General features: G+C 42.9%; 1 protein-coding gene across 2 annotated transcripts in view; it reads right to left on the bottom strand.

The window, feature by feature from the left end:
- The window catches only part of itga9 (integrin, alpha 9), a 45,156-nt gene that overhangs the window by 5,418 nt on the left and 16,685 nt on the right, over window positions 1–23,053 (bottom strand). For both annotated transcript variants that reach the window (XM_086121316.1, XM_086121317.1), the window contains exons 16-26: window positions 9,143–9,295; window positions 8,059–8,135; window positions 6,990–7,137; window positions 3,763–3,849; window positions 3,588–3,667; window positions 2,709–2,792; window positions 2,196–2,304; window positions 1,997–2,104; window positions 603–728; window positions 395–514; window positions 227–322 (exon numbers count right to left, since the gene is read on the bottom strand). In XM_086121316.1, coding sequence (XP_085977442.1) covers window positions 227–322; window positions 395–514; window positions 603–728; window positions 1,997–2,104; window positions 2,196–2,304; window positions 2,709–2,792; window positions 3,588–3,667; window positions 3,763–3,849; window positions 6,990–7,137; window positions 8,059–8,135; window positions 9,143–9,295 — 1,188 coding nt within the window. The remainder of the gene's footprint in view (window positions 1–226; window positions 323–394; window positions 515–602; window positions 729–1,996; window positions 2,105–2,195; window positions 2,305–2,708; window positions 2,793–3,587; window positions 3,668–3,762; window positions 3,850–6,989; window positions 7,138–8,058; window positions 8,136–9,142; window positions 9,296–23,053) is intronic.

Here is a 23,053-nt window from a genome sequence, read left to right as displayed (position 1 = left end):
CTCCAAAAATTCCGCATAACATGAACTAATGTTTATTTTTAGTGAGGTTTTAAGATATGCATCTCCCGAGAGTTCCGAAGCCACAAACCTCACTCTGAACACTTCATACTGAAGTTTACACAAACCCATTTTCACATAGGCCTCTTCTGCAGGCTTTGCAGAACAAATCTCAAGAAATGAAATTTTTTAAAAATGTAGATATACTGTACAATATTTCTGTACTCACAGCGATGTCTTCTGGCAGGCCTTTGGGCACCTCCACCGTCCTGTCATTTACTTGTACATGGCCTCGTGTCACAAACTGAATCACAGAGGAAGTATCCTGCAGAAAATATGGGATTGCATTTCAGTCACAATAACTTTGCAAGCGACCGGCTGGTCAAACATCTCTTACCGTCTTCAGAATTTCAGTATTGAGTAAAAGCTTTATGTCTATATTCAAAGCTTCTTCTTTCAGCTGCGGCCCCAGACTGCAGGAAATGGTCATACACGCTCTTCCCGGTCGTTCACAATCCTGATACAGATAGTTGAGGAAACACATTGAACAGCCAGCAAGATGAGTGTCAGGCAAACATGAGCCTGGTGGCCTGGTGCATACTTACCAAGACCTTGCGGCCTGATTTGGTGAAAAAGGCAAATATAGTGTGAAAGATGCTCTCTCGGTCCTGGGGAATTGTGCAAGGTGTCGGGTTCCGATGTGGGGTGCAGTTTCCTCGGCTGCCTGCCACCTGAAAAAAAAAAAGAAGACATTAGCGGGATTTATTTATTTTATTGACCATCAAAACATCTAATTATTACATCAAACCATACAGTTGCAAAAATTGTCCGACAAAGGTTTCTGTGACCAATAATGACGCAACCCCACTAACATGAGTTTCCATGTGGGGAAGGTTAGGAAGTTTTCCCAAATAAGAAATTGCACCCCTCCAAAACATCAGGTTTCTCATATGGAGTGATTTCGAGGTAGCTGGTTTGAAACTCAGCCCCCCCCTCAAGGGAACACTTCACCTTTTCCCCTCTCTTCTCTCTGACCTGAAGGTCTTTCGGTGAATTTCTCCCATTGTCATTGCTCATCCATTTGAAAGTCAACCACTTATCAAGAAAATGCAAGGTGACTAATAATAAATGTGGCAGACTCTCAAAACTTTACACAATACAAAATTCTTTCCACAATCAATGTGTATGTCACACGCTTACATTAAAAAAAAAGAAATTCCAGCATATATTGTATAAATATTAAATATTTTCAAATTTCCTGTGTGCTCTTTTGCCACCCAGCATGAAAGACCGCACAGTTTACTACAGCACTTTCTCCTGCCATGTGATGATTCATCGGCCCTAAACCTGCTGGATTCTTATCCTGGGAAACCCGTATTTACACGTCAAATAAGCAAGATTTGCATGGAAAATTCGGAACATATGGGGCAGGAGCCAAGAAAGTGAATGGCGTAATCAAAATAAATGAACGAATGTGTAAAAAGTCCGAATATATGTGCCTATATAGTGACTATTTCAAGGCATTTTGATAAGTGGTGGAAGGGTTGGATGGTATGGTGCGCAGTAGCCTGCTCCACAGGTGTCACATTCCCATTCCGTGCAAGCCGTCTGATCCCTTCAAAGTGATTCCAGATGGGCTCAAGGAGGGTGGGATATAGTCAACTCTATCCTCCCATTCATAGTAGATACAATTAACAGCTTGAGCTCCCCATGAGCTACCTCAATGAAGGGGCCAATGTAAGGGTTAAGAAAATATCCAAACCGACTGGGAATACTGCGCTCCTTTATCTAAATGCAAAATGTTGTGAAAACCGAATGACCGGCTAGCTTCAGTAGCAACGTCGACAGTTTGACTTTTCGCCTCACATGGAGCTGCAACACCACAAGAAGTCCGACGGACAATGAGCTAGATAAATGAGCACAAGATGTGGCTGCCTGCAGGTGTATAAACAAACTATCAATGCTTTGGGCTGGAAATTCAATTACTGTCGCCATCCACCTGCGTCTCCAAAATGTGGAACATATCTGCTCCATTGCCAGCTAGCCGATTGGGTATCCTGATGACCACGGTGGAGCCCGGCAGCCGGCTGGGCCCGTTATTTATCACCTGGAACACATCGAGAAAAAAAAAAAAATGAAGACACACAAGAAGCGAGATACATTCAGACGATTGTGCGTGTAGACGGTGCCGGCGTTACCTGGAAAGTGACATTGAGAGGCTGGAAGCTGCACTCCATGTCTTCAAGCTGGACGAAGCGCGAGGTGTCAATGGAGTTTCCATACACAAAGGAGTTTGGTGTCACCACACTGCAGAACACAGGGGAAGTCATGTTTACATTTCTTTTTCGTGTGTGTGTGTGTGTGATTTATAGTGGCATTAGCGCCCTATGAGCATCCTTGTATACTGTAGTGGTTGAGATAAGAGCCAGATGTGCTCCGATGCCTCCCTTCATGTTACAAACAGCAGAGACAGCAGTCTTATCAAATGCCAAAGTTCTGGTGGATTGAGGCTGTTTTACATCGTTCTCCCTTTCGCCTGGCGATAAAACATTCCGAGATAAGGCCTCTCATGTTGATGTGCTCCTCCAGTGTGACAACAGTACTCCCTTATTTCCTGAGAACCCGCAAGCAGTCAATCAAGCCACATGGCCATTCCGCACATGTTTAAGGTATCATGTGGGGTTTTTTTTTTTTTTTTGAATGGATCTTACCCTGTAATTGTTGTGTCAGTCTCATGAATCAGCGGGATTGACAGATCCAGAATATTGTCAGAGAGTTTGTGCTCCGGATTGGCACTAAAACAAACAAAGACGCTATTCAGGTAAATAATTGTAACCACATTCTAAGATGCACACAAGCTAAAACATTCTGGTAAAGACACACGGTATCCATCCATCCATCCATCCATTTTCCACCGCTTATCCGGGGTCGGGTTGTGGGGGCAGCAGCATTAGGAGGGAAGCCCAGACTTCCCTCTCCCCAGCCACTTCTTCGAGCTCTTCCTGGCGGATCCTGAGGCGTTCCCATGCCAGCTGGGTGACATAGTCTCTCCAGCGTGTCCTGGGTCGCCCTCGGGGTCTCCTGCGATTGGTCACGAGCTATGGGTCGTGACCGAAAGAACGAGATCCCGGATACAAGCGGCCGAAATGAGTTTTCTCTGCAGGGTGTCCGGGCTCTCCCTTAGAGATAAGGTGAGAAGCTCGGTCATCCGGGAGGGGCTCAGAGTAGAGCCGCTTCTCCTCCACATCGAGAGGAGCTAGATGAGGTGGTTCGGGCATCTAATTAGGATGCCTCCTGGACGCCTCCCTGGTGAGGTGTTGCAGGCATGTCCCACTGGCAGGAGACCCCGAGGACGACACACGGTATAACATTCATAAATCATAGTGTTTCTATTAGTTTGACCCTCACACGTAGCTAAGGAAGATAAATTATTAGTTATGATTTTCTGTGTGATGCAGCATAAGAATAAAAAGATATTGTACATATTTTATACAAAAATTAAAACCTGTTAAAAGTGATCATTGTTTTATTTTTGATACAGCAATTATTGTCTGTAGATATACCGAATGAAATGTCAGTTCAGTACATACCTCTTTGCTTGCACCAAGAACTGCAAAGTGTCATTTTCCCCAGAGAGCTGAGTGGTGTCAAAGAGGACTGCAAAATGATACTAAAAAAAAAAAAAAATGCAGTTGGTGGACCTTGTTGAATTGTTTTGACATATTTTGAAAATTCTGACTGTCAATTTCATCACAACTTGCTTACCTTTGTCTGTGCTCTCATGAAGGGAAATCCCACGCTGCATCGGAGGAAGTCCAAGTCGACAAGTTCACAGGAAATGCCCTTCTCTTCCTGCAAAAAGAGAGATAGACGGAGTAGTCGGGGAGCCAGACGGACTGGCTGGTGACATGGGAATTGTAAAAAGGAAGCCATGTTCACGATAAGTCTCTAATCATGACAGAGCAATCCTTTCTGATAAAAGCTGAGGTTTGTCACTGGCAGCGTGTGCACACTAAAGACAATAGTGTTGGGACACCTGCTCATTGCACTTCCAGGAAGTGAAAATGAAAGAAACTGGTTTGCATTTCTACGTGACGAATCAATTGAGAGATTGAAAAGGCAGAAAAGTGTTTTGGCTAGTACAGTGTACTATATTCTTGTCTTGTTTACTTATATATATATATATATAAGTACTATACTGTGTGTGTGTGTGTGTGTGTATATATATATATATATATATATATATATACACACAGTATATACCGTAGATATATATATACACACACACACACACACACATTTTGGCGGCTGGGTAAATTGGCCAAGCTCCAGGTTGTGTGTTTGGAAGCTTGTCTAAACAAAATGGAGCTCCACCGGCTGCACTATGTAAACATTCAGGCCCTGACCCTGCGAGCAGTAAGGATTCTTTTAGCCAGAGGTTCACTGGGAGGCTTTTGGCCGAGCCTGTGGTGTCGGAGCATGGACGAGGGCAGAGAGACACAACTGTAAAAGCTAGGCCCGCCCTCCCGGAACATTCTGCAGGGGGTCAGCCTGCCAAGTTTTCAGAAGCCTGTTGATCACACTTCCAAAAGTGATGAGGAAATGAGCTGCAAGGGTAGACAAAGGTGACAAATTTTTATGATCCTTACTTTGGTTCTGCTGATTCAGCAAGGCGTGGCAGGGGACCTCATCGTCATTAACTCAACCTAAACAAGCACCGCTTCTCTCTTTTGGAGGTGTGGGGGACCGAGCACAACTGGCAATGATGGAATTTCCTCTGTTTCCTGTATTCTTCTGTGCAAACACCGCCCATCCCGTGGGGCTGCACATGCAGTGCACGAGGGAAGACTGCCTGTTTACTCATCACCCACCTGGCAGTCCTTGAGCAAGAGCAGAGCGCAGACATGGCGTGTGGTGCCTCCATGGGGAGAACAACGACAAGACTCTGTTTGTGCAGCACTTCTTCACTTTCTGTCGCTTGCTTACTTTGTCGGGGTCTCACATGAAGCCGTACGCACGCACACACACAGGGATTCTCACAAATATCAGTGGGACTGTTTAGTGTTCTTTAGTGTCATGCCAAACTTCTAATGGAGGAAGCACATCAGGATGACAATTCACAGGTGGTTCGGTTTCTTTTTAGGCATCACTTCGACCTCAGTATGTATATACATTTGGATTTACATTTCCTAACTAGTGTCATGGTCCTTGCAGCATGGAATCAAGTTGTTCGCCTTTATTTTTTTTAAAAAGAAAGATCTTAAGTCCATCTCAGTTTCAGCGGCTACAAAACTCAGCAGTTGTGTGATTCAAACTGTGCACATGGCTGCTAATATTCAGCGTAAATTGCTGTATAACAAAAACGTGCATCTCAAAATGAAGGGATTGTTTGTTCACCTGTCTCACCATAATCTTTACGCACAATATCAATCTGGTTTCTACGCCATCAGAGAGACAGCCCTTGTTAAAATCACCTATGACCTCGTCATCGCAGCTGACTCTGGACTCAGGACGCTTAGCAATTGTCATTCTCCTAGATTTAAGGACAGCTTTTGACATCGTATCTTCCTCGACAGATTAAATGGATTTTTAGACGCATCCCATGACTTTTTAAAATCATATCTTTCTAACTGCATTGAGTGAATCCAGCTCAAAACTCTCAAATTCCACTCATCTCCAGTCACTTCTGGTGTTTCACAGGTGTCTGTTCTTGGCCCACTACTGTTTAGCAGTTACCTTGAGTGTAAAATAGTTTGAGCTACCGTCGGGTAGTAGTACCATTACTAGTTACAGTAAACTCAACTTCTCAGTAGCTTGGTCACACTGCTGCTGTTTTCAAATTCAAATAGCTTTTCAGTGATCACATCACGCTGTAGCGTCCATAGACGCTACATTTCCCCTGGCAGTTCTAAACATTTATGCATCTTTTCCATTTGACGTGACGTCAAAAAAGGAAGCACTGAAGATGCTGCATCCCCACAGAAGTCTCAGCCAGCGTTGTCAAAGCAGTTGACTTCCAAAGCTTTTTGATAGCTTACATTGAAAAACAACAGCCAGCTAAGACCCCTCACTCTTAAATCTGAGGGGCAGACAAGCTCATGCTGAGTTTTCTGGAGAAAATTGCCCTGGGGAGGACTGAAAGTTTGCCTCTGAGCTTTGCATCAATTAAGAACATATCACTTTAGTCTTCTCTGGTAGTAATTAGAAAGGTCTCTGAGAGCATTAAATGTGGTCAATGGATTGTTTGTCATTTCTTCCTAAAGTTGGTTTCCTGTTTCCTCTGTGCAGCAGGTCACCCGAACTATCAGGTTCCTGCAGCAAATCCTGGCAACCTGATAAATGACGTCAGCAGGGGGACATTAAATTTACTGGGGCACTCCAAATCTGCGTTTCTCATACAACTTGCCTATACCTCGCGTTCCGCTGAAATGGAATTTCACCTTGTCATTTCATATCATTGGGTGTGAGAATGTGAGCTTTCATCAATCACTTGGCTCTGGTGTGAGCCTGATGACAGGATGTGGTCCTGTGCACCATCTAAAAAGCAAACTGATGGGGTGCCTCTGAGCTGGACTAGACTTGCTTGCTTCCTCTTCCAAGTGACATGAGTTTGAGGCAAAGGTTGCCACTGTGGAATCCATTTGCTTTGCAGAAAATCTCTCCCCCAGGTATTGCAGGGGATGGAAGAGGGTTGGATTTTATTGTCAAGGATGACATCATGATGAATTTCCATGAAGAGTAATAGCTCTCATTTATACGGTGACATAGGATATTGCAATGACGTGTGAAGCACCGTGGGAATATGAAGGATGTGCCCACATGTGGGATCTTCTGCATTTGGTGTATAAAACAATCTGCCATTGGTCTGTCTTTATTCTCCTACTGTTTCACCTACTTTTATTGTATATATTTTAACCTAAGACATAAATGGAAGAAGGGCAAACAACAGATCGGACTGATACGGATAACTGCCAACCAGGCTTGAAACTCACCTTTTGCCAGAAGTTGATATAGAAAACCTCTCGGGAGAAGTTGAGATAGACGTTGGTGTCGTAGGCGTCATCTCCAGCATTTGAGATGGTCAAGTTCAACGAGACGTTCCTTACTCCTCCCAGGGCCAAATGGGGCCTGCTGTGTGCCCTGATTAAAACATAAAGCAAACTATATGACGTAGCCAATAAACTATTGTCCACACAACCATGAGCAATGTCACAGGAGAGGATTTGTGAAACTTTTCTCACTCCTCAAAACCACAGTATTAAGTGAATCCGCAAAATACTGATAGCCAATACAATAGCTTGAAGTGGAATTTAATATGATGCATATTTTTGCGGCTTTAGTTTTGTTGCAGTGCCCCGTTGAATATTTTTAGTTGTGAGAAATATTAGAAACACCGCTGTGAGAATTAATGTCTTGTATTGGATATCAGACTCCACATGTGCACCTTTTGCTGTGTCCACTCAGTGGTAGTCCTAACCTAATATAATTAATTTAATACCAGGTTTTGGACCACAAAATATAATAGACACATGGCTTGACCCAAACAATACAATGGTAAAATGAATCCAAGTCGCCAACGTTTTAGAAAGCTGCAGTTTGTGGAGGTGTCTAATCTTCTTGCATGCCAACAGGTGGTTTCCACTAATGTAAAAGAGGGAGGATGAAAGTCAGAAAACATCTGTCTGAGCATCGGAATCAAATTTCCACAGCTCCATAACTAATATAAATGACAAAAAAAGACATTTGAAGAGAAGTTAGCAAGACCTCTCAGATAGACTAAATCTTCTACATGAGGATGCTAATGATGTGGGGCTGTTTCATGAAATTGTAGTGGAAATTATTTTAAAATAATAAAAAACATCTAGCAAAAAGACTGTTAGTGAGTTAGTTCATAGAGTAATACTTCATAAAAAGAGAGGGAACTCCCTGTGCATGGAAAAACATATGGACATCCTCCAAGCATGCGTCATGGACCCACACCCACAGGGCTGATGGCTTCTCTTTGCAAAAAGGTCCAAATCAGACTGAATCTGAACAATGATGTAGTAGCTTTGTTTTTACCCAGACAGCAACAGCTTTCCATGGAGACGCAGGTCTGCAGCACAGTCGTCTGACAGGCAGTTCTTCTCAAACCAAGTCTGAGGAGGAAACACAAAAGTTCACAATGACTTGCTACTCCGTCTAGGGGGCAGTGTTGTGTTGATGTCTGTCATCGACAGGAATGCCAGCTTACTTGCAGCCTATCTTAAACTTTGTCATCAATCGTTCTATGGTCAGGCTAATCCACACTGAGAAACTTTACGACCAGCAGATCAGAAGTTGTTACGTTTAATGTTACAGTATTGCTTGATTCAGATAAATGCAATTTGCGGGTGTTGAGAGACATCATCCTTCCTTTTTTGCATGACGTGCAGCCCCGTCTTGGAAACATGTGGGCTAGGTTAGAGGTGGCGACAGTGAAAATAAATGAACCTGTCTCTTGGATTCCACTCAAGAAAACCTAACACGGACAATAACAAACTCGTAACCACCACAGAAGAAGCGACTTTGGGCTTTTCCCTGTCGGGTTGCCACAGCAAGTCACTCACGTGATTTGGTTAGCGCAGCTTTTGACATCACATGTGCTTTCCTGACATAACCCACCCATTTTTATATGGGCTCAGGACTGGCAGTGGTCCGCTGACTAGGACTTCAACCCACCACATTTGCGTGAAAGTTATCAGCAGTTAGTAGTATCCTCAAGTTGCCATACTACAGGTGCAAGCTGGTAACCACCACATTGGATCTTAAGTTTTTCAAATGCTGTAGTGAGCGGATTCATGCTGCCTGGATATGTTGAAAAATGGAGGTCTGAGATGGCATCATGTTATTGAGGGGCTAAAGCAACAGCACCTCTGCTGGTTGCAATCAAGTAGCGCACTCCGCTTTGCTCATTTATGATGAGCTGCCTGCTGACATGTCATCAAATTGGATGCTCAATTACTTTAGGTTTGATGTCGGAACTGTTTGTAATTTGGATGAAACCATAATGATTTGCTTTGGCCACAAAAATAAATAAATAACATATTTGCATCACTGTAAATCAACTTGGAGGAACCACAACAAGACTTGGCCCAGAATGCCCATGTTCAGCAGTGTCTTATACCTCGTTCCTCACTGCGATCTTGTTTCCTTTCCTCCACCGAAGCACAGGGGTGAGAGCAGGCAAGTCTCCATCCTGATGTCCACCTACCACATGCTTCCCAAGGCTGTATGCCACCTCAAACGTGATGGCTGTGAACACGTCCTTCACATCTTTCTGTTAAAAAACAGCAATAACAAACAAAAATGGCAGTTATTGTGAGTTCTGCTCCATAAGACACAAGTTAGACAAGTTTGCCTATTCATGGTCAAGCAGAGTCAGGAATAATTGTCTGTTTATTGTTAAATTGACCCCTAAACAGTTTGGAATCTTAACAATATAAACTGTGTATAAAAAAATATAAAATTGCAACACATTTGTAATCCAACAGCCATGGAGATGTTAATAAAATTTAAGTGGCGGGCGGACTGATGGCACTCAAATAAAATGCAATCCGGTTTTCAATCCACATCAATGCTTGCAGTGAATTCTTCCAAAACAAGATCATCTCGGTTGCTTTTTATTTTCTGATTTACGCAACCCATCAAAGCACTTAATTTACTGAAACTAAAGCAAGCGGAGCCACTGATGATGACGACGTTCGGAGTCATCATTCTGAAGACATGCAACATTTTTTTTTAAATCTAATTGTGCCTGTGAGGACTATTCTTGTGTATCCAGTGGCTTAATCAGAGACCACGGGAGGACAGTTTGATTTGGCATCGGCTTTGGAAACATGTTGAGAGAAAAAAAATAGAGCTACATTTGATCAACTCTCAAATCTTCATTAATGACGGAATAATACGGAAAAAAAACAAAAACCTTTTCATCTCCTTTGCCCGTTATATATAAAGAGTGGATCAGGTCACACTGTCTCAAAGTCAACAGTATAACCACGCAGAGGCTTGAACAGTAATCTAACAACAGTGAGCCAAAATCCACAATGAAAACACCCTTTGTTTCCAGGCATCACACACTCCATTCTGCCCACTTTCACAACATTTTCCATTGACCACCCACCCATCTTCTTTACTCAGACAGGCACACAGCCAGTCTGGGCTTTGAACACACTGAGCATCACGAGTGGTGAACCCACCCAGCTCATCACCAGTGAGAGAGTAATAGCAGGAAGCAGCGCTCATTAGAGGACATGAACAGACAGAAACAGAAGATTTGGGTCTGCTTTGGGAAGCGGTGTAGCATGCAGATAAAACGCTGGCCTTGGAAATGATATCACTTTATTTGGTTGCCGACTACACTGAGTTGCTACTGAAAGAAAGGGCTTTGTATAATGAATAATCCTTAGATTCGTGTGATACTTTACATGCAGTGAAAACTTTTTTCAAATGCCTCTGACCCCATACAATTTGGTGTTCAACTCATATTTTCAGGAAAGGTCCAGCCATCAACAGATGTCAGCATACGTGTTTTTGTGCATGCTTTAGGATACCACCACTGAAGAGTACAAATGATGACAACAAAACCATACATTTAAAAAAAACAACAACAACAACAACAACTTCTCTGGTCCTTAAATTGCGGTATGGCTAAAAGGACAATAAGTTGACACCATTAAGAAATGTGAAGAGACTCACCTCCCGGATATAAGCAGTAACCATAATTTGTGTCCGCAACAAGTTAAAGGTGAATAGAAATGTCAAGTTTAATATACATTTACATTTACACAGGTAAAAAACAAAAACGTAGCGTGTCTGTCTGGAATCTTGTGGATTTCAATTATGGATATGAACTTTTTTTTAGGGGGTTTAGTCATTTCTTCCCCCCTCCCAGTGTCTACTTGGTTGGACACATCAGGACCAAAAGCCGATTCATTTTATGTCACTTACCCAGTGCACACTCTCGCAGTAATACTGATCAATAACAATAAAGCAGCGGGCCAGAGACAGAGGTCACACTCCAATCCATCAGTGCACTGAGATTCATGCTGCACTGGACAGAGACTGTGTTGTTTGCGCTTTGCCGCTGTTCGGTTGGACGGTAGTAACATGACCAGTGTTGGAGTGAGCACATGAGAAACGGCGGCAGATTTGCCGGCCAAAGTCTCCACCCAAGTAGCCATTAAACCAGCATGCTTCTAATGGCCCCTGTCCACTGGCCCCTTTGTGAACTGAACCCCCACGGGAGTTCATTGCTCGGGCCTGGAGCCCCTAACGTCCCGCTGCTTATCTCACATTTTCGCAAGCCACATGAGAACTTAGGGTTCAGGGGGCAATGGGGCATAATGACTTGAAATGTTGTGTTACTGCACAATTCCATGCTGAAGGAGTGACTTTATTAAATCGGCATAATCACTCGACTGCACTGCGAATGGATTCCCATAAATAGAACAACCCATATTTCGCTGTCCACTAATACGCTGCACGTCTTCCGTTTTTCACTTATCGCTTGATCAAAAGCTCCCAATTGGCACCACACCCCTGGCACAAACACCCCCGCTCCAGTGCCGAAATCACACACAGGAATTCCTAAGCACCAACTGAAAAGGCGACTCACATAGTGTTAACTGCGGGCTAAGTTTAAGGAAGTATAGTCCACAACTGTTTGACAATAAACAGTTGACAACAGAACGCTTGTGAGAGGTCATTCTTACTTCAAAGGACTCCGTAAGGGTCGGATGACAGCATTGCTGGGAATGCGTTGGAAATGAAAAAAGGGAACAAAACCAGTCACTTTAAAGACCCTTCTGAGTCTGATATGACTTGTCATTTATAGGTGTTATGCTGATCATGATGCCTCAAGGGGAAATTCTATTTGCATGATGTTTGTTGTACCCGACACAGAGGACTAGATCGTGCACATGGAGGCATGCAAGGAGCGAAGGAACCACTGAAGGTGCTGAGGTAGAAGGAAGCTGTGATGCCTTGCTGAAGAGCACCTCAAAAGTAGTCAAGAAGCAGACGAGCATTCCTTCAAAAACAAGATGCCATTTTGGTGGGGGAGGAGGGAGGGGGGCTCAAACCACAACCCTCCGGACAGATGAACTACTTCTGACCATTGGCTTCAATCGTGACACGATGGTATGTGACATCTCAAACATCTTAGCACAGGAAGTGTAGCGTGTCAGAATATTTAGGGGGTATTTTGTTGCCGGATCATCTGACAACTCCTGTGACATGGTACTTGACCTCAGTCAACAGGATGACCGTTTAAACCCTGGCGAAAACAGCAGCATGCAAACATGCCAGAGAAGAAGCGAGACACTTCCATCGCTTAAGGAAGAATTGCTTGTTGAGTATCGGCAGCGTTAATTAATTCGGTCATAAGTCTTTTTATACAGCTTTTATCTTGACATCATGACACCAGTGTCATTGTTAGACAGCCCGATTCACTACTGTAAAACAATAAAAATGTTTGTGCACTTTTTTCCTTGCCAGGTGCGGTCTCTGGGCCCCAGTTTGGTAGATCGGTGCCCGTGTTGCGCCTCTTTGGCCGTTCAGATGAATTTACGACGCCACACTTGTTGCTCCCGCCATGTGGCAGCTGTAAATTTTGGTTACAACAACTAGACTTGATATCAGACTTGCTGAAAGCAGGTCTAACTGGAGGTGGTGATCGAGGCAAAGACAGACAAATTTGGCGTTCCATGGATGTGCATGGTGGAAGTGATCAGACAAATATAACACCAGCATGGGACAATCCTTATGAGTAATTGTTAAAATCTATTCCTTGAACGGGTTATAATCATTATCATCTTTAAAATATTTGAAGAGCACCCCAATCACTCGTGCAAGAGGTGTGGGGGGATATTGTCACGCACGGATGCATAATTGGGGGTGCCAATGGTACATGCGACATCATCCACAAGGGGAGAGCTTGCAGTTTAACAGCCAACGTCATGTATGGACCCCAGAGAGTCTATTTCCGTTTCCACATTTGAAGCACTTGGACTTACGGCGCTTAGAGCGCTGTGATTTTTATGCAAATGATGGATGCTGTGAGGATTGGCTGGGAAAAGACAATTTCCATCCAACAACAGAGCACAGAGGTGTAAACGACAGAATTACAGCATCACTGTAATCCCCTATCACCATCCCACCAATGATTTATTAATGCTTCCAGTCACACTGTAACCCAGCAGGAAGTATTTTCTTTCCAACTATCCTTTGGAACTGTCAATTCTCAAATATGACAGTTATTCATGTTACGAGAGTTTTGTTTTTGTTTTCAGTAATCTTTCTTTGCATTATGTATGAATGTAGTGAAATCACAGGAGGCTTGCCATTCGTTGTGCTATGAAAGAAAACAGCTGTTTCACAAACCTTTATTCACAACACCACCTCACAGTGGAACAAAGGTAGAGCCTACGCTCGGTGTTTATGTTCACACTCAGAGCCACTGTATTTGGTATGTGCTCATGTTTATGTCCATACGTAAACATAATGTATGTTTGCACTCAAAAGAATTCAATCAATGAGGCTTATTAGATCATTGCAAAACACCACCTTTGTATTCCCCTAGAAGCTCTGATACATGTTAATTTGATCAACATAATGGTAACAAACCAAGCACCCCCGCCCCTACCCCCCTCCCTCTCATAAGCACCCCTTTGGTTTAGGAGCATAGATCTGCCGCAGTGGTTCTATGGGAGGAGTGACGTCAGGCTGCATAAGGCTCTGATCTTTAAACGCCTCATGCTCGTCTGAAATGCACAAGAGTTACTCTCTCAGCCAAACCCTCAAAAGCATATGGCTGGATTTTACTCATGGGAAGTTTTATTAACTTGCAAGGGGCACACACACACACACACACACACACACACACACACACACACACACACACACACACACACACACACACACACACACACACACACACACACACACACACACACACACACACACGCGCTACTCCTTATTAGGACAATAGACGTTTGGATGACTTGCAGCTTGAGCCCCTTTCATTGGAGGGCTAAACGCCAGGGAATCTAAGCCCAAATGGAAAAACCTTTTGAGTGAAGTGATGAATGAATCCAGCCTGTCCAAACGTTAGCGTGACATGTGTGTATGATGAGACATGCATTACTGGCAAGAATGCTTCCAGCATGTACTGGGCTATGGCAAAATGAACAGAAATGTGAGGAAAAGTGGTGTGCTTCACAAGAACCACAATCTTGCTTGAGGATGTGAGAAGTCTGGCCTAAAGAAGTAATGGGAAGCATTGTCTTGGGAGAGCGATTCTCAATTTATAAAGCTCTCGAGGTGTGTATGTAACTGACAAAGTTGTTTTCATGAGCATTCGGTAGGAAATAGTCAAGCGTTAAAGCATATTCACACTTCACCATTTTACAGTGACACAAGGCAATGATACACGACTAAAAGTTGTGAGTACTGCCCGAAAACAGCATAAACATGTCAGCTATCCTCCATCCATCTCCATCATTACATAATGTTCAGGGTCACAGCACGAGCTGGAGCCCAACGCGGTTGACGACGTGCTAGACTGGTCACCAGTCAATCACAGGGCAATTCTGAGGAGAAGTGATATCCTGCCAACATGTGAAACGCTCCACTTAAATGACCTAATCGCAGATGCACAGAAAAGGCACGTATGTCAGTTACCTTACTAGAAAATGTCTAATCACAGTGCAGCACGTTACTTGCTCATTTCACATACACTTCATTAGCCACTGAAACGTAGTCATTGGTGGCTAAGTGAAGCGAAGTCATAATTCTTGTTTATCGGTTTTATTTTTTGCCACCGCATAGGCCTACTACAGCTGGTATGAATTGACACACGTGTCAAAGCAAATAGCAGTCGCCTGCATGCGACAGTTGTCCTGTTCTGTCAGACTCAAGGACAGAGCGACTGGGTGGATACATGTTTAATTCAAACTGTTTATGATCTTATTCCGCTTATTGTTTGCCACTTAATGACGTATGGCCGGATTCTGCACATACATAAGTTTGAGTTTATGACCACATCAGTTTCCTACTTCCTTTGTGTGAAAATGTTGTGTCTGGATGGTGTACTACCCTTTTAAAAGCGCTTTATAAAGTGCCAAAGTTTATTTTTTAAAAAATGAGATTTTTCACATGAGGGTTACAGTTTGGTTTAGCCTAACCCTTGCAAAGTTCAAGAGAAAGAAAATCATGTCTGCAAAATTACACAAATTCGTTCATAATTCCAACCCTGATTACAAAAAAAGCTCACAAGCCAGCAAAACATGCATTTGGACTTTGGACTCTCGAGAGGCATTGGAAAGTACAGCTCACACCAGATGTATGCTCTGACAAACTTCAACAAACATCCAACACGCAATCAAACCTTCGGCCTGTCTGATGTTAGCGGCCGAGGGAGGCAGAGATGTTTGTCCAGCTTCGGGCATTAACCTGATAACCTCCACAACCTGCTGTCCGTCACAGCAGAGTGAACCTGACACAATCCAAACAAACCGAGCATTGAAGAGATTATTGCACATTGTCCACTTTGCAAAAGTCAATTTATGAGCTTCTTTAACGTATTATTAAATCAGTTTATCAAGGCAAATTATGTTTGCGGGAACCAGTTTTATGGCGGCCCGGTAGTCCAGTGGTTAGCACATCGGCTTCACAGTGCAGAGGTACCGGGTTCGATTCCAGCTCCGGCCTCCCTGTGTGGAGTTTGCATGTTCTCCCCGGGCCTGCGTGGGTTTTCTCCGGGTGCTCCGGTTTCCTCCCACATTCCAAAAACATGCATGGCAGGCTGATTGGATGCTCTAAATTGTCCCTAGGTGTGAGTGTGGGCGTGGATGGTTGTTCGTCTCTGTGTGCCCTGCGATTGGCTGGCAACTGATTCAGGGTGTCCCCCGCCTACTGCCCGGAGACGGCTGGGATAGGCTCCAGCACCCCCCGCGACCCTAGTGAGGATCAAGCGGTTCGGAAAATGGATGGATGGATGGATGGAACCAGTTTTATTAACTTAGGTCATTTCTGAATCTCAATACAGTAGACAATACAACTCGCAATGGTAGGATTTGGTTGCATTTGTTTGTTTGCAAGGTCATGTTAAAATGACCATGAACACGTTATCATCGAAACTCGTTTCTTTGAATAAAATGGTCATGTCTTCTCTTTAATTGTTTAACATTTGCATATGCCCACCTCCTGTAGTGCTGGAGTGGACCAATATGATTGTTCCCGTTTATAAATGGGTCCAAGGTCATCACTGTGACAAATGTTGGGGGTATGTACTTTCACAATGCTTTTGTTTTACTTGAAATTATTTGTGCAGTTCGAGTATGTCGATCTAAATCATCATCTCACCCATATAAGGATTCCTTTCCACAAAAGAGAAATTATTATTGTGAAATAGAGCACTGCGCGACACCGTAAAGCTGTGTTGAAATACATCTCATGAGCAAACGCATACTTCCTCTTGGAAACCATTTGCACCGGCATACTAGAATCTTGTTTCACAATTGAAATATCAGGCACGCGCATTATTAGTTGACAAAAGTACTTGCAATGTGCAATTTCAAGTCAGTGTTGCATTTTTTTTCACAACACAACTGAAACACACCTTTTTGCATGTGATGACTTGGCCAAGCTGAGCCAACAGAGGCCTGCCGGGTGCAGTTCCAGTCGGGTGATATACATAGTCAACATTTACATTTTTGCAAATGTATCTTCATGTCCATCTATTTCAAACACCACTCAGGTCAATGCAAATGAAGTTCAACTTTTATAGCCTCATTCAGAAGGCATCCAACGTTTGACCCTTGGATAGTGAAAACCACAGCTGGGTTTCATAAAAGAGGAGAGGAGAGGAGAGATAGGTGCCTGAAGTTCCTGCTTGAAATGGGCAGATGGAATAGGCTTACTGCTCAAACATACCAAAATCATCTGCGTTGTTATTTTTACTACGTTCCATGAACAGCTACTTGATTCAATGCCAGTGACCACAGTTGTGTTCTGTACCATCTGAATATGAAAGCCTGCCAATCGCCTATAAATACACAGATGTGTTTTCAGAATCAGAATCAGAATCATCTTTATTGGCCAAGTATGTAGAACACACAAGGAATTTGTCTCCGGTATAACACAGCTTTTCTCACAGCTTTCTCATTCAAACCTCTCACCTTGTTTTATTTTCAATCAGGACTTTGCTTCTGGTCTATTTTCAGGAACAAGGGATTTAATTCTGGAAATGACCCCGAAGCAGCACGGTAGCAGAACCAAGAGGTGGGCTGGTCAAAAAAAAAGAAAAATGTTTGTGCTTACAGAGTCTACATTCCATAAATTCTTAACCCAACTTACCCGTCATCATTGTAATTGTCATTATCATCATCATCAGTCTACTACCTTTAACCCGTCAGTTATCCCGGCAGTGTACTGCCGAGTCACGTGCAAGAAACTAAACAAAACCCTCATCGGGGGTGGAAAGCAGAGTCCAGACGAGATCCTTTTAAGGAAGCAGTTTGGGTTCTTAACAACGGGTAATCAAATAGAGTCGGGTCCCCACTACAGCAAGTATCTCAGAGAGCTCATAAAAAAAGGAAACTAAATAATTGTCTTCGTATAAACCTTTTCATTTGCATGCAAGCAGGCAGGTTCATTGTCAAATAATTCACTGAGCGAGCCATAATTCTGTTGTTGTTTAGAAAAGGAGCCCTCTAAAGACTTCCTCACTTTGAAAAATTTGCTTCCTCCAACATGGTGATTAACTTTCATCCATAAACAGGAAGTTTATTATCTCCACACTCGTGCAATCAGTTCAAGCTACCCGGATGCGGATGCTTGCACAAAACCATTAAAATGATTCTGGTGCTCGAAGAATCTTATTTTTTTGAAAGTTGCCTTCAAGTGCTAATCTAACAGTGAACAGCTCTCAAATGCAAGAGAAAGCAGCAGGGAGGGACGGCTTAAAAAGTGCATTGTTTGTGTTTGAGACTCTTCCATCCCGGTGATGGAAGAAGGCTCCAGATGCTTCCTGCAGCCGATTTCGTCACTCCGCGCAAACGCCTTTGGCCACTTCTGCTTTACTGTTGTCATTGGAGACATTATTTATGGGCCCAACCCAGATAAAGCTGCAACACACAAAGCCAATTATACTAAAGTCATTCTTCAAGAGCTCGCTTGGCTGGATATAAACAGATGTCTCGTGTATGCATTTTTATGTTCACTTTGCTGCAGACGTTGGCTATTGACGCAGGAAGCGGAGGATGATGTTGACATCTAAAATAACAACCATTAACGAAGAGAAGTGGGAAATGACAACACGGTCACGGCCATGTCTCAGGGAAGTGCCGCCAAGTGATGAAGTCATGGCAGCCTTTTGTCTTCCCTCTCCATAGGATAACTCGCTTGTGTTTCCTCTGCAGTGCAAGTTGGGGAAAACACGGCGAGAGAATCTCCTTCATTGTGGTCAGACTTGGCCACCCATAACGTTTCCTTGCGGTGGCATCGTGTGGTAAGCAGGCAGCCAAAATCCTGCAGAACCATTTTGCTCTGTAAGCGGAGCTGCCAAAGTCAACGAATCATCCAATCGGCGCAAGTTTTGGTGAGTGAGATATGACGATGGATTTACGATGGCAAGAACAGACTCGGTATAAATGATCCACGGCAGAAACAACACCCTACTAATGACTCGATTGCACATTTATGAGAATGACTTCAAATGTTTTACTGTAAGAAAAACTCTGCTGGCTGTGCACTCCCAAAACAAGGCTGAAGAAGAACTGTCTCACGTTCGCTCTGGCACGACCATGTAGGGAAATCCTGACGAAAATATTAGTCTCTGCTAAATTTAACTGGGATAATTCATCTTTACTACCTTGTGATAGAAACAGCCAGAATTCCGGGACAAAGCATCAAGTATTAGCCACTGACGTTTTCCACTCTAGATATTGTTACAGCTCATTTTAATTATATTCTTTAGACACGATGTTTGACGCGCAGTCGTGTGTGACAGACGACAGCTGGGTATGATTACCTGCCCGCTATGTACCTTTACTGTATCAGCTCTCTTGGTAAATGAAACCAAGAGGGCGGCATCAAGAGAAGTGCACGTTTCAGCCGAGTCTGTATTTTGTCTGTAGAACGGCAAACAAAGCAGGCAGTGTGACAGCAGGCCCGGCCGGCTTTGGGCTTCCACGCGCCGCGCGTTGCCGTCTCTGGGACTTTATCAACATGGGGGACTCTTTGGGAGGTTGTTACAGGAACTCCTGGTTTGCTTTTTTCTCACCGGGGTTTCCTGTTTGTCTGTCAAGAGAAAACTGCCAGGTGCCAATGACATGGAACATTTGAACACTCACCTGGAGGAGTGGATAAAGGATTTAAGGATAGACTTGACTGAGCGCCAAAAAGATGTAGCCAGTAAATGTATAGGTCACTGTTTCAATTTTTACTTTGCACTTGACAATTTTGCCTTCTGAATAGTGCTTTTATTTAAAAAAAAAAAAAAAAGCACCTACATTGGAAGTAGTCCCCTAAGGTCAAACAGTTCAGAATACGGTTGTCAGAGGGCAATTTGCTTTTAGTGCAGCTTTATTTTGTAACAGATATTCCCAAAACCAGCCTCAAAAGGAATTTTAAGAGAACATAAAGACAGGCAAATATACAAAAATTAAGTGAACTAAGGGCCTACAACTCTAATGGCTCCACGCGTATTTTAGCTTACGCGCCTTACTATTAACGCTAGTTAACTAATTTTGCTTTACACTTATGTGACTATTAATAATATAATAAAATATCTGCACCGTGACATTATTTCTATTTCGAATTGTGTTGAACCTTGTGGATTGTTTATTTTTGAAGGCCTGTCTTTTCTCGTGGTGTAGCAGTGTTAATCACAAGAGAATAAGCAGCGAGAGAATAAGCAGCGCATGGCTACGTCTAATATTTATGGAGTTTATCACACGTCTGTTCCCAAGGGCCGTTATTCATCAACAATGGGGAAAATGGAATGATGTGAGTGTCCCAATGTGTCACCATAGATGCCGGCATGATGGGGAAGTAAAGCAGACCTGTCACCCTACAGAGTAAACTCATTGATCAGCACCGCCACGTGACTGTTGCAATATAATCTACTTGTGGATTGTGGTAGAAGAAAGTCAGCATGTTCTTGCTTACGAAAAAAGTAGACCCACCACCCCCACTCCCAGATTATTACAAACAGTTACTACGCGGTATCACATAATATGATGCTGCCTTTTGGTTTGGAGGACATAACTGAACAAAAATGTTTTTCAAAGTTATTTAAACAATGTTAAGAAACTTCAGAAGCATCATGAGTCTTGCGGTCATCGTACATTCAAAACCAATTACCATTTAGCTCTGTTTAGCCCAAACTAGATTGTGAATGTAGTTCTTGAGCTGCTACAAGTTTCTACATATTTGTTAAGTCACTTATAAAAGATGTTACTGGCTAAATGTACAGAGAGTGGGGCTGATCGAAAAGCCTTTCAGTGCTTTGTCCCGAAAACAGCTGCTGACAAGCTGACTGTGAATCAAAACAATGAGAAGTGGTGAGATCTCCTCCCCGTCACCAGAGACGCAACACAAGTTCCGTGAACTTACTGTGTTGGTGCCAGGCAAATGTTAGTGGGGCAGTGGAATATAGGCCAGAGCAAAGTGCACGTGTTTGGGGTGTAGCAAGCAAGACACTTACAAGCTAAATTAAACGGACAACTGCTACAGGCAGGGCTTTGGCGGCCTATTTTAGCTCCTCCTTGGAGACAGAAATGCATCGACTGATGGACCCGCTGGAATTAAAACACACGTATGGCGATGGACACTTTACGGTAGATGTAAACAAGCCATAAGCATGACAGAGTTCACGAGAAATGCGGAGCACCTAATAAGGGATTAGGTGAAAGAGTTTGTTTACTTGGACGAGCTATGAATCAAATCAATGCAAGCCATGTAGACTATGCATAGACATAGTGAATCATAACTATGCTTTAGTGAGAGGGACTGTTTATCCCAACGTAATGTTAACACTGCACCTGTCGCTCCACTGAACATTCTGCAACTGAAGAGCGCATTGAGTGGTCATCGATTCCAAACCAGCTGCATTTGACAACTACACAAACCATCCAACCGGCAGAAAAATACCACTGATATGAGACAAGAAGAAGAAGAATACAAATCATCCCTCACATCTTCCTGACTCAACCCTCGCACATTGTTTATTCTATATTACAAACCATACGTGGTCCAGTCTAACTTTCCATGGGGTTTCCTCCTAAATGTTCACAAGAACATGCTGGGCTTAAGTATGTTGTCACTTAAAAAGTCACGCATATATATATATATATATATATATATATATATATATATTTTTTTTTTTTTAAAGTGACAACATACTTAACACATATATATATATATATATATATATATATACACACACACAACATATATATATATATATATATAGAGAGAGAGAGAGAGAGATAGAGAGATAGATAGATAGATAGATAGATAGATAGATAGATAGATAGAATTTTTTTTTAAAGAATGTTTGCATTCCCAGTTCTAAGTCTGCATCTGTCAAACCTTCAAGAAGTGTTTATTCTGGCACAATACGTGGAAACCTCGCCACAGCCGAAAAGGATGTCAATTCAAAACACTTAAGATGCACATATGACACTGAAGAATTTGGCTTACCTGTCAACATGAGTCAGTTGCATGGAGCCCCTCTGGTCATTTCAATTTTAATTACTCATAACTGTGCAACATCACATTTTCCAATGGGGGCAAAAGCAAGCGGGAGGGTTATTTAGCCGAAAATAACCAAACATGGACCATCTGGACGGCTGGTATGTCGCAAGTCCATGCCAACGAAAACATGTTGAAAATGGTCAACATGACAGACTTGCATAATTTCAGGAGGTAATACTGAATATGGGATGAGGTACGAGCCTTTGCGTGTGCCATATCTGATGTTATATTATGTTTTCTCAAAGTGTGATTTACTGAACCACTGGTCTAGACTTTTCATTTGAACTCAGATGGTTGAAATTGAGCATGTCTGTTCCAGTTCTTCATTTTGCCAAACAAATTCCACTTTAACAGTGTATTATCGTGCATCTTTTAAAACGCCTTCGGCCACCAAATAGGGAAGACAGACGATCCAGAAACGCTCAAGTGTCACGGCTCAAGAAATAAGCTTTTACGTCCCGCCGACATAAAAGCAACACAAGTCTTGCACCCTGCTGAGGTGCTCACCCCTGTTCTGTGCGTCTACTGAATACAACGACTCCCTGGTAAGGCTTAATTACGACCCACCCAAAAGGATGCAACTGGGAAACCAGATGCTTTCTATTAGCATACCTCTTCTGGGGAATGGGAGAACTGGCTGGTTGATGTGGGGAAACATGTGAGAAAGACAAATGACGCCACTGGTTAGCAAGACCCCTTGAAAGGGCAACTGCATCACCTCTGGTAATGCTGACTCTTTAAAGTTTAGGACAAACACATGCTGGAAAAAAAATAAAGAGTCACAGCAGGTCATAATGTGTGTACCCCTTCATATTTCACTAAATCATTCAGCCTGTGCTACTGCTGTGATTTTCAACACAGCCAAAACACATGGGATTGGACACCAAGACAAGTGGCATAGTTCCTGCAGCATGACCATGTTAAAATTCAACACGTAAACAATAATTCATTTTACATGACTATCTCCTCTAACACCCATCAATGACGTGACAAACCAAAGCTTTCAGACATGCTCTCATTTTCACACTATCCACATTTGGTGTCTTTGCCAGTTGGGGAAGGTTTGCACTGTCAAATGTCAGTTGGGAGAGACGCGACTCTGCACAAAATATGCAAAGGCAACTATTTCACTTTTAGTTGTGGGCAATCAAATAGTAACCATAACAGGACAACACCTCCTCGTGACCATTGCTCGTAACTTAACCCTATAATGCCATTTGTATCATATTTGATACATGCATTTTCATTATGCAACTCATTCTTTATCTTACATTAA

This window comes from Hippocampus guttulatus, chromosome 10 (assembly GCF_054856545.1).
Source record: "Hippocampus guttulatus isolate MCC_2025c chromosome 10, RoL_Hgut_1.0, whole genome shotgun sequence".
In the NCBI taxonomy this organism is placed as follows: Eukaryota; Metazoa; Chordata; class Actinopteri; order Syngnathiformes; family Syngnathidae; genus Hippocampus; species Hippocampus guttulatus.
Note: the sequence above shows the minus strand (reverse complement) of the source record. Positions and strands in the feature narration are given on the sequence as shown.